General features: G+C 34.2%; 1 protein-coding gene across 1 annotated transcript in view; it reads right to left on the bottom strand.

Moving 5' to 3' along the window:
• The window catches only part of LOC115447655, a 181,137-nt gene that overhangs the window by 2,853 nt on the left and 165,151 nt on the right, over positions 1-13,133 (bottom strand). The window contains exons 3-5 of the mRNA XM_037442270.1: positions 8,007-8,221; positions 3,307-3,442; positions 136-395 (exon numbers count right to left, since the gene is read on the bottom strand). Of these exons, the coding sequence (XP_037298167.1) occupies positions 136-395; positions 3,307-3,442; positions 8,007-8,221 (611 nt within the window). The remainder of the gene's footprint in view (positions 1-135; positions 396-3,306; positions 3,443-8,006; positions 8,222-13,133) is intronic.

The following is a 13,133-nucleotide window of genomic DNA, read 5'->3' as shown; positions in this document are numbered from 1 at the left end:
AATTATGTTTCAAATAGCCTTGAACTTTGAATTTGTCATCGATTAAAGCTTCGGTAGCCGCTCTTAACTGATAAAATACGTAATTATTTAGAACTTTACGATACCAATTAAAAGAATATATATATATTTTTTTACCTTTAATTTAAGATCTCCTTTTCTGAAATGCTTAGGTTTGACTTTGAAGTCAAGCGCAAGACTCGTGGTTTCCAAGTCATCCTCGTGTTTCTGATGGATGGGTGGCAGGAGCGCGCCTTGCGGCGCCGGCTCACCGTTGATGTACCACGCCAGCCTAGTGGCAGGCCGCGACCGACCTGACGTGCAGTTCACTTGCACACGGTCACCTATCTGGTACCGTATCTTGGACCCGGTGATCGTTGGACCGTGGTCTGGCAGAGCTATGAGAGAAAAAGATAGACTTTAGATATTACTGAAAATATTATGATGAACAAAAAACGTCAAGTAAATTACTTGGGAATGAGTGATGCCTAATAACTGCAATGGTTTCTAAATGATTATTGATCTAAAGCTGCCGCGTTTCTTTCCATAATGGCTTGAAATAAAAATTAATCTAATACTATTTCTCTTTCACTAAAACTTTTTATCTATGAAATATGTTTAATCGTAAGTAATAAATATTACCCGATGAATAAAAATTGTAGCAGAATATCTTAATATAGTAGACCATGTTGAATAAAATTCTTGATATAGCCGACTGTGTTGGATAATGAAATTTTATCTAACAAACTTGAGGCTCCATGTCATGTCCGAAAACTGTGTGTTTTAACACGCAAAGTTTTTACAATCAAACGTGGCTGTTGTAGATTTTATATTCCATGTTTGGTGTCACTTTTGTTGCTATTTCCCGAGTGCTGTTATAATATGGCAGTATTTAAGTATGGGCATTATGACGAACGCAATACGATATCACGCAGTGCTTTGTAAAGTATCGGGCGGTTTGCTGCTGTGAATGACCACTCATAGCTCGCACATCACGCGAGCGGCTTTGTCGTCTCGTCAATCTATGGCTTAAAAATATATATTATTTACATAGAAATTATAATTGAGATGCCATTTTCTATAATTCAATTGTCATTGTCCCCTTTATGATGATTTAGCGATACCACAGGGCTGTTCCTTGTCCGAATATTTAATTCAATACTATTCACACACATCGCGTGTTTCCAACTAAGCTAATTAGAGACGCAAAGTGCCTAGTGAAATTCAAATTGAAATGTCGTATAGGTACTACTCACTGGCTAATTTAACTTTCTATAATTTATTTGTGCTTAAATGGTTTTATTTTTCAATTTAACTGTATTTATATGGTTGGAATTGTGTTTGTATGTTTTACTTACGTAAGTTGTGCGAAAGCTATAATTCGGCAAAAATAGGACATTAGGTAATGAATAATAGCCAGCAAACAACTCGAGCGACCTATGTGGTGGTATTTTTACGTAAGTATAGGTACACTAACTTACAAAAAAAATCCTGACCGCGAGATAGAAAGCCAAAGTTGTTTGTCGGTTATTATATTCGGCTAACGAAGTTGTTCACATAAGTAAATTTGTTATACATAGCCTACGCAAATAACTTATAAGAGTAAAACTCAATGCATTTTACGCACGGCTAACGACTACAGAATAATGTGCTATTTAACCTTTCAATATAATGCTTCAGTTACTTAATCTTATTTCAATTATGAAAGATAAACACGGGTAATCATAACAGTTATTATTATATTTTATTATCAGAATGTTAAAACTAAAACATTGTACTCCGAATACCGGTAAAAATATAAAATATATTGAAGCAGAATTCAATTTCACCAATTCATTTAATTTTGGTTTTATTTTAAGATTAGTTCGGCTTTATTTAAAAAAGCATTGTCTTCTACTTGTTCATTACATGAGGAAATTTGAATAGGTACATAGAATTAGGTGCAGTTTCATATACACTTAGAATCCAGTATGTTATATTTTCAAAATTTAAGATTATTTCCTTACGATTATATACTATGATAGAAAATATGTAATATTATAATAACAGAGTTGACTTTCCAATAATTACTTATAATGGTAGGGTATGCATTCAAAACGTGTTTATTTGGAAGTTATTTTCGCCGTGTACGCAAACGTCCGTACTGAGTGGTTCCTGAAAGCCAAAGCAATAAACTAATGGTGTATCCATTTTAAAATTTAATTTAACAATGATAGCGTTGTTTAACTACGTTGCCTATTCACCTTCATTTACGGCATAGCTGGCTGATATACACTTGAACTTGTAATAACTCATTATTTTTCTTAAATTTAATTAGTTAAAAAAATTAAAAAGACGTAAATTATAAAATGTATGTACATATTGTAACTGACTTTGTAGATGACCAACACCTCAGTCTCCCCGTGACCACGAAGACTGCAAAGCCTTCGAATAGTCGGGAGAAAATTAAAATATAAAATCCGAAAAATCGTTTAACTTTAATGTCTAACATTCGCGTAAACATAAAAATCACTATACTAATATTCTAAATAGGAAAAGTTTTTTACGTGTGATCGTAGGTTTGTAGGGTCTGATATCTGCAACTACTGAATCGATTTTCACAATTCTTTCACTTATAAGAAGCTACATTATTACTGAGTGCTACAGGCTTCACTTAATCCCACGAAAACAAAAGCAGAACTTTTATCCCGGAAATTGACATAATGAAGAGCAGGCCGGGCCTGTTTTTAAATAGTATTCGAAAATTAAGTAGTTTATAGGTATTACAGTAATTACAATTTAGTTTCCATACAATTTTTGTTTATATAACTCAATTAAGTATAAGCAATTGTTTATATTGTTAATTGTTTTTTGTAGAGTCGTTTCCGTAGTATAATTTCAATTAGAGCATAGGTTTAAGGAATACAATCTAGTCTATACAATTTAGTGCTTAAGTATTCTTTATAATGATTGTTACTGTGTTATGCCTTTTGTTAAATATTAAAAATAAAAAAAAACTTTTTCACGGGGGTGGAGCCGCAGGCCAAAAAAAGGTAGTTACATGTAATGTAATTATTTTAGTATAAGTGATATCTAATTTTAATCCGGAGGTTACAAGTGACAAAGGTCAAGTGCCGAAAAGAAAATCAATATTTAGCTACTTCGTTTACTATTAATGTATAAAACAATATACGGACATATTGACACTGAGTATTATCTAGACAATCTATTCTTCCGTTATCTCTTGACTGCGGGGTGTTTTATATTATATTTTCGAATGGATCACTACTCTAATGTAATGTAATAGTTTAGAACATTGAAGAAACTTACCAACAATGATCATGTCGGAATGGTCAGACACCGTGGGGAAGAGCGGCCGCTCTCCAGATACCTCGCAGCGATACCTCCCGCCGGTCTCCAAGATCGCCGGCGAGAGTGTCACATTGGCGCCGTTCGGACTTGATTTCTGTGTGATAAACCATTCAATTCTTAATATATTATTACGTATATAATTACACAGCAGAGCCTCGGTGTTGTAGTGGCTACTAATGCTTTGAGATGTCGGCTTAGAATTCAGAATCGGGAATACTGATAATAAAAATAAATAAAGCGGCGATAGCCTAGTTGGTTGTGGAACGGTGTGCCGAGACGAATGTCCGCAGGTTCAAATCCCAAGGGCACACACCTCTGATTATTCTAAAAAATTATGTGTGTATTCTTTGTAAATTATCGCTTGCTTTAACGGTGAAGGGAAACATCGTGAGGAAACCTGCATACCTGAGAAGTCCTCTATAGGAATTTCGAGGGTGTGTGAAGTCTACCAATCCGCACTAGGCCACCGTGGTGGACTAAGGCCTAATCCCTCTCAGTAGTAGAGGAGGCCCGTGCTCAGCAGTGGGCAAGTATATAATACAGGGCTGATATTATTATTATTAATACTGATAATGAATTTTTGGGCTCAATGTCAGCTCGGAGTCTGGTATTTATACCTGCTATGGCGACAAGCCCGTTTCAATCACATCATGTTATGGAACACAAATGGCAAAAAGTGCTGGCACCTCTGCCTGATTTTTTGGGGATAAAAAGCGTTAGTGAGTACGTAGCCAGTTGAGTTGCACAGCTGGGTAGTCACGACATAAGTTAACGTTCGTAAAGTCTTAGTGATATAAAATAAATATATATCAGTGACGAAGGGTCTATATAACACAATTCCTATTTTGATCCCGCATAGAAATTACGTAGAATCTAATTATCATTAGATCGAATTGCAGACCGCATTCATGAATATTTGTACTTACATGTTGCATCAGGTTCCCTTTCGGAAAATTTCATATATATGTACGTACATACATATAGATAGTTTATATATTTTTAAAATATAAATTATCAATTCGATCTATATATGGACAATATTTCGATTGCTGGGAATGTAGGCAAGTTATGTCGAGCTTAGAGTCAAGATATATGCCGGTACACACATCCAATGTTTTATACAACCAAACGAAGAGACAAGGAAGCCCCGTTGCCCGATGGTAAACATCAGGATCGCCTACAATCCGTTATAACCACCAGCTTACTAGCAACAACAGCTGTCAGGGAGGTTTACTACAAATCCAGCGAAGCTAGCCTGTTCATGCTATAGACTTTACCAACGTGGATCTACCACTTTAAAATATGCGCAGTATTTTGTTATTAATCTGCTAGGTAGTGCCAGGATATGAATAATGTTAGCACAAATGTCTACTTCCTAAAGCCTTGTAACAGGTACACACATTTATTTCCAACAATCAATTAAAACGCGCTCAAAACTGGCCTAATAAAACTTTGTTCTATAAACCATTTATTTTATTTCCAACAAACTCATATCTAAAAACTTTTAACTAACCTATTGGGAATTCTTGAACAATCATAAATCTATAGGCACTCTGAATTTTTAGTTATTTCCTCCTTTTATAGTAGTTTTGTAAATGTTTAAATCTTACACATTACGTATATATTTTTAGTAATTATATGGCTTATTGAATCAGTAACCACGTATTTTAGGTTATTTTATTAATATGTCAGCTTCTTTTAATTTTTTTCATTGTTGTGTTGTCATTAACTCGCCACCCTGCAGGCTGTGTGGTGCCTTTCATGCGCTTTTTTGTACACGTTTTATTCATTTTTTAATCCACTGAAAATAAAATAATCCCCGGGTATGTCATGGATGTCACACACACATGTACCTATATGTAGTGTAATGTGAGTTAATATCTTAGTACGAAGCAGCGAAAATATTTCCATCATTGGCGATAGATCAATTGCTTTACGACCGCAAATTATTGCCCGAAGCTATAAAAAAAACGATAAAACCGAAATCACTTCTTGCATGTCTGCTCGAATTGAAATCGAATATGTTCCTTCGGGAGCCAGTCTTTTTTGTTGAATAATATTACAGTTTACGAAGTTTCTTACATTGTATTATATCTTAATATCGTTTCTCAAAACTCGATAATTTAACGAAATATTTAAAAACTACGTTGTATATAAATACAATGTAAGAGTAAACAGACATGTAAATACACAGCAAGCAAGTCAAAACAATTAAACTTATTGATATAAAACGTATAAGTTCAAATCATACGCGGTAGCAGTTAAATGAAAGAAAGTAGAAATGACTTCCCACACGAGAGCGCTCTGTTTACACCTGCGCCTCTTCACAACGTAATATCCGGTCCAGTTTTATATTGTTTCCACTGGGGAGACCTAAGCAAACTCGACTCACAGTCCGATTAATCCAATTAGAAGCATCCACTCTGAAAGTTCATCTTTATTATCAGCTGCTTAGCTTAGCATTGTTATGGCGGAAACTGAGTAGTAATGTCATACCATGTTTTTGGATGCGATGAATTGCTTTCATTTATTATATGATTGTGTATAACCTTATATTACGGAGCTTTTACAGTATATATTGGTAGTCGTTGTAGGTCTGGTTTGTTATCAATTACGGTATATTACAAAAGTGAAGAGAAGGATATGTAATAATGAAGCATAATGAATATGTAGGGGTAGTTGTATATAAAAAAGATAAGGCAATAATTTTAAAATTTAACTAAGCAGGTTTGTCTATTTGCTTGTTCAAAAATTCATCTCACAGTTAATGATTGAGTCGATGAATTCATTAATTTAAAGAAATGTATGGCTATTTCAATAGAAATAAATATCCAAATAGGGTAAATAGTAATCTGTAAGGCTTAATTGCATTTACTAAGAAGATGAACTGCACAGTTTAGTGTGTCATCACCACGTGCTATACGACTTCATGAACTTTAAACCCCATGTACAGCTTTCTGAACCATACGGATTTCAGGTTCGTTGTTACGAACGTAATATGAACTTTAGCAAAACTTCCCGTGGGGTTACAAACAAAGAGCTGTTGGTTGTGGTTAAAATGGATTTACAAGGCAAGTGATTGACAATGCTAAGGATTTATACGCCATGTAAAACTGGGATTATAGATGTCCGCAGGGGAGACCTGTAGACTGCATTAAGGATAGAGATAAAGAATCAGTTAGTGATTTATTTTTAATGTGTGTTAATTGGAATTGTAAGTATTATATAGCTAGTTTTCGAAACGTCGGGAGAAAATAATAATATATATGAATATATGAATATCTAGAATAAAATTCGTAAATAGTTTAAATTTCATGTCTAACATTAAAGTAAACAAAAATAATCATTAGGACTTTTTGTGCACAACACCAAAGTAATGCCAAACCGAAGAAATTACAGGTTCATTATGGACTTTTCTGTATCCTCTGTAATAATTAACATTCCAAGTATAACTACAAAAATAACTTATCAGTAATTTGATTTATTAATAATAACTTGACAGTTGACTTTTAAATGTTAGAGCTTATATCGACATTGACTGCCATATTTCGATTAAAATCGATTTGCGAAGAAACGTGATTCTTTCCAACATGGCCTCTATAATAGACATAAATATGTACCTACGTTCAAAATAGAACTTACCTTGTCCGAAGTAGTGAATCGTAAAAATAGTTTTATACATTAGTCAAGTATTTCGTATCATTTGAGTTATAAAACCTATGTATGCCGCGAGCCGCGCCCAGTAATAATATAGTAGGCACTTATGGAATAACTTGATTGCTTATATTGTTAATATGTTAATTTATTTTGAACTAGACCTTGCTCACGGCTTCTTCCACGTAAAATACCTTTGCTAGAAAAAAACACCAACTGTATTTTTCTCAAGGGCAAACATGTACTTAATTTATAGCTACGTCTATCTTTGAGCTAAATAACATCCATATCCGATCATCAGATTTTGTTTTACTTCTCATTCCAACAAAGTTCCGAATATCTCTAGAAATTTCGCATTTTATCATTATTTTAATTAATATACTATAAACAGATTGAAAATATTCCCCGAATTAATCTAGCCTAAACGCTGCGCATTGAACGATGAACGCACTTCCTGCTTTTTGAGGATCTAACCCACTTTAACTATTAGTCCAACGAGGTCAGCGGCAACAATTACTATCAATAATCATAGATTTGTGTCATCCAAGAACCGTTCTGAATGTCGCTCGATTCTTCACTGTTAGGGATATTTCATGGATGAGACATTATTTTACTCTCCTATTATTAACTAATATAAATATGTGTTAGTAAAAAAAAATAGATGTTTCTTAGAAGTAAACGTAGAAACGGGTAACTAATTTAGATATAATTCGGATATTTTTGTCCTGGTAATTTGCTCCCGTAGTAAATAATTGTATTTTATAATCATATTTTTAAATTAGACATGAGAAAGCCGTTCACGTGGGCGCTACCACGAACAACTTCTAGTATAACATTAGTGGTCGATACCTTATACGATAAGTAATGTTGGTTTTAATTCTTACTTTCTAAGTTTTTAAATTCACTATTATTATATAACGCCAGTATTCCATAGGTCATAGTCGCAGCACCATCTCCAAAATACCCTTAACTAAGCATATTAAATTATTACAAATACACCTTACCTCCACATCAACTCCAGGCAATGGAAACTTTCTCCTTGGCTCGATGTCGCGAGGGACATGTCTGAAGAACTCCTTGCCATCTTTATACCATTTGACGGAGTACAAGACGTCGGTCGGTGCCAACTGCCATTTGCAGGACAGTTCTGGTCTGAGCCCGAGCGGTACGTGTGCTGGCACGCGGAGCTCCAACAATTCCAGGCTTGCCACACCGTATTCTGCGAACAAGGATTTTATTTTACTAAATGGAATGGAGTCGTAAGATAGTTCCAATTTTTAATGTGGTATAAGCTCTTTCCTCCCATGTACAAGGCGCTTCAAATAAAGTAAGTAATTGACAATTTACTAAACGAAATATTTGTGATATTTCATAACCGTTATGAGAAGGTCGAATTTAAGAAGTCCTGATAGAAGAACGACGTGTGTCCTTTTGCTATGCCAATAGCTAGTAACGATAGCTTGATTTATCTGACACACTCTAAAATCCGTACCATTATTTATAACATAATCTAAAACGTTAAAGCACGTATCATAAACCATTAAGCTTAACCAAACCAATCCGCCATCAATAAACGTTCGACATACGCTGTTTAGTATACCGTGTATTTTTTATTTCGTCGTAGGTAGCGTGTTATGAAGGCAAAAATCCATTAAACGGCACGTCAAATAATTTCCCATGTGACGCTCGCGCGCGGCCCGTAAAAGAGCACTATTGCCCCAGCCCAGGATAATATTACTTTACGACCCGCGGGGCGCAACTCAAATGTAAGTAAATTGGTGAATAAAGACAACGAGCGCGAAAACACTAACGGCTCAGGCCGATATTAGCTACTTTAAACCGTCCCGGTGTTAATTAAAATTATATTGTTTATGAAGCATTTTTATCTTATGGTTGGATATTGCTTTTTACGCGCCTTCGCTATGAATTTTGATAAGGATGTTTAGTTGATCTTTTCACGATGCATGTCGATGGGATTTTGTGTTTAGAAAGATAAGTCAAAAGAAATTGTATAAATTTGCGTTAGATGTGGCAATAAACGAGCCCTTTGTTTATTGCCACTGTGCATAATATATTGGATCTCAAATATGCGGTACGCCTGTTGCGGCTCTGCGTTTCAAAATATAATTAATGATATACCTACTAAACATTGAGTAGATCAATATTTTACAATTATCATTAAAAGTTATCGTTAAAACTACTGAATTTGGATAAAAATTGGCATGCAGTTAGAACATGTCTATATTCATGTTCTATTATATAAAGTATATAAAATCTTTTATATTATATCAGGAAAGCTATCAAGTTCCTGTGAGTGTTTGAGTAAAAGACAAGTATATTTTTTTGTTGTTACTAAAGCCTAATTTATTAAATATCCTACTATAATCGAAGAGACTATAACTTTTTCAGAAACAAAGTTGCATCTACGACTGGTTGAAAAGCAACTACAATTGTAAATATATCGGATTTTTCTTTAATGCGTTGTGACAGTGGGCAAGTTATTATTATTACCATGAAGTAATCTTTTTAAAATGAAAAAACATATATAGTAATTTAAGTATATTATTTTTAAAGAAGCAAATATAAGGACAGTAGCATCACAATTCATTTTCGCTAACTTAGTGTATGCCCATAAATGTATAGAAAATTTTCCAAAAGTTTGCGATACCCATAGTTTAAATACTAGAAACAAAAATAATTTACTTAATCACAAAACAAAGCTCCCTCTCACCGTCTCTGAGCTACCAACTTAGTACTTACTTACTAGATTTTTTATACAGTGTCATTTTTACATCGCGTTACTAAATGAAACGACATACTTATCTACTCAGCAATAACACTTTCCAATAAGTTCTCAAGTAACATCCGTAGACGTAAAACAAAAAAGTAAGTTTCGACAAATATTAATAAAAAGTCATTATAATTTTACGTGCCCTATAGCCACTACTACTACTGTAAGAGATTCGTTCGCAGCAGCAACATCATACTTTCAGTCAGAAATACGCCCACGCACATGCCAAACTCGCATTAAACTAGAAAATGATCAATAAATCAGAAAACTAAAACTAGGATTTTTCGTGAAAATATTAGTTATTAATGGATGAATTTTGGCACAATGACAGCAAAGGTGAAAACAACTATGTGGTTTCATTTAGTAACGCAATGTCAAAATGACCCTGTATATACTTAAAAATATGTAAGTGTACTAGTACAATAATAACAGGATGCGCAAGGAATACCAGCCTATCATCTGATAGCCAAAGTCCTACAGTTTCGTAGTTATGTCGTAACATATGCCTGAAGCCAAGTAAAAAAAGTAAACAAGTAAACCCAAATAAAGCGAGTTAAAAAGGAAATTCGATAACCCCAAAGATGTCAACAGTCCATTATTCAAAGTACATTAACGAACCACTTAATATTCAAATAGGAATACTATGTCCACTCCCCGCTATTCTTCATTCAACCTCGATTCCTCTTTAGTTATTGCGCCGGCAAGTAAAGTGGATAGCGGATAAAGAGTGAAAAGGTTTATATGTGATACAATAAAAGTTTTTTTTTTCTATTCTTACTCCAAGAGCCGATTTTTGTATATAAGGCTTTTATCGCACTGACGTTATGTGAGCGAATACATAGCGGGGCGAAGGCAGAGCGAACTAGCCGCGAATTCGCTGTGAGCGAACATGCAATTGTCTATTCTCGTACAAAAGCATTATCTTCAATTGGAATTGTTTATCATAACTATATATTTTTTTAATTGCTTTGACGAGACTAACACAAATTCCAGACTCCGAGTTTATACTGGGAAGAAAAACCCGATGTCACTTTGTCCAAACCGGATATCGAACACAGGACCTCAGTGCGGAAGTTTTACCGCGTATGATACATTTATATTTTTTAGATTACATTTTTTATACAGTTATATTTATTTATCAGATAGCGAATAGCGCCACCGACTCCATTTTGTACATTATCAATTTGTGTTTTTAATATTATGAGTGTTACACTAAACAGTTCATGAAATTAAATACAGGGCCCTTATTCTGTATGATAGTGTAAACGTCTAACGCGGCCGTGTCATGTTATCTTCGAGAAATGTGCGTTGAATGGTATTCTGAAAGCCAAATTTCTATGGTCCTAAACATGATGCATTGCGTTACGTGCTTGTTACGCACTGTTAAAATAACATGCGGGATAGAGAATAAGGCCCCAGGGTGTAACACGATATGCTTACAGCTGATGCAAGTCGATAGATGACCTCACACTATATCCGCATGTTGTTAATTCCGCATCATGCTCGAAATTGCGTAGTTTAAACGTTGTATGGATTTTTGAATTGTTTTTTATGATATTCGTCACTTATCTTCATAAAAAAAGCTAAACTATAATATTACGTCTCAAAAATTTGGTATGTTTTTTACTCAGATTAGAGTGAATTTTCGTAATATGTACTGTGCCAGTTAGAATCGGTTTTAAATTGGAAAATAAACAATAAATTTGCTAAATTTTATAAATTTCATAATTTCTTTCCAACTATAAAGGGCCCTGGAATAAAAACGTCGATATTTTTTTATTCTGCCTGCATTGAGGAAAATTAACTTTCCAAACTTTTGTTAGAGTAGTGTTAAGGAAAGTGAAACTATAACATGTTTAAAAATGTATTCGAGCTGATGAAGACCGAAAATATATATGTACTTTTGCCTTAAATGCCAGAAGTCAATAAAGTACTTTATGATAACAACAACCTAAAATTTTACCCAACATATTATAATTGATATTTACCCAAAGAAGTAGACAAAATATAATTAAAGTAATTGATTCAATAGACACATATAACTCGTAGTTTTAAAATTTTAAGTTGTATACACAAGCATTTACGCCTTTCTTTATTCAAAAAGGGATTCGCACTGGCGAAAGCGATCGACCTATGAAGTTGCGAATTCGCGGCGAGTTCGCTGGGCCTTCGGCTCGCTATGAAGTCGCTCGAATTCCGCTAGTGTGATAGGTCTCTAAGCCGTAATCCAAGATTTAGGGCGAAACTAGCTTCACATAATAAATAAGTTGAAATCCGGGATTATTTTGCTACTTTTTCCCCAGAAAGCAACGATTCCAGATTTATTTTTTATTCTATCGTGATAAAAAAGAAACACACATTATGCCTATGTATATCAATATGATTTATATTTGCAGCTATTGAATAAATTATGGCGTTTTAAAACCATTTCATCAATTAAAATATAGGGCTCATTAGATATTCTTAGTAGGCTTTTTAGTAACTAAATACATCGCGCCTTATTCGCGTTAGGATTTTTTTGTGTGAAACATAATATTATATCTGAAAAGTGTAAAAAATTTAAATAATATAAGAATGTCGAGTACACGTAGTAGTTATATTGCGAAGCGAAAAATTACTATTGGAATATCTGTTTTTTTTTATCAACCATTGTATTCCGACATATTATGTCTATTAGTCTAAAAAGTTTACTTCATAAAAATATAACCGGTGAAAATGATGATAAAGAGCAATAACTTATTTCTATTAAAATTTATTTTATCGATTACATTGATATCCAAACCCACCAAGAAGAAGGGCAATGTTGAGTTTATCTGAATTATTGTTTGACAAACTTAACAATACAAACTTCAGCTAGACCCAGAAATTGTCTAAATAATTAAAGTACTTAAAGCGGAAACTACTATGGAAAACCATGAAGAATTCATAAATATGATTGATACAAAATTTCCATCTACTATCTGTCAGAATATTACATACATAACATCACGCATTTTATGCCCGAAGGGGTTGCAGAGGCGCAACTAGGGCACCCACTTTTCGCCAAGTATGTTCCATCCCATGATGTGATAGGGGGCGAGCCTATCGCCATATCGGGCACAAATTCCAGACTCCGGGCTGATACTGAGCAGAAAAACCCAAATATCACTTTGCCCGACCCGGGATTCGAACCCCGGACCTCAGAGCGCTATTGTACTGGACATGCAATACAACTACGCCACCGAGGCAGTCTTTTACCAAGAATATTACCAAATGAATTTAATATAGTATATAGTATGCAATGGTCCATATAAACCAATTCCTGCCAGCTTCTATTTATATAGAATTAACGTATAATCTA

This window comes from Manduca sexta, chromosome 24 (genome assembly GCF_014839805.1).
Source record: "Manduca sexta isolate Smith_Timp_Sample1 chromosome 24, JHU_Msex_v1.0, whole genome shotgun sequence".
Lineage (NCBI taxonomy): Eukaryota > Metazoa > Arthropoda > Insecta > Lepidoptera > Sphingidae > Manduca > Manduca sexta.
This window is presented reverse-complemented; position numbering and strand designations above follow the sequence as displayed.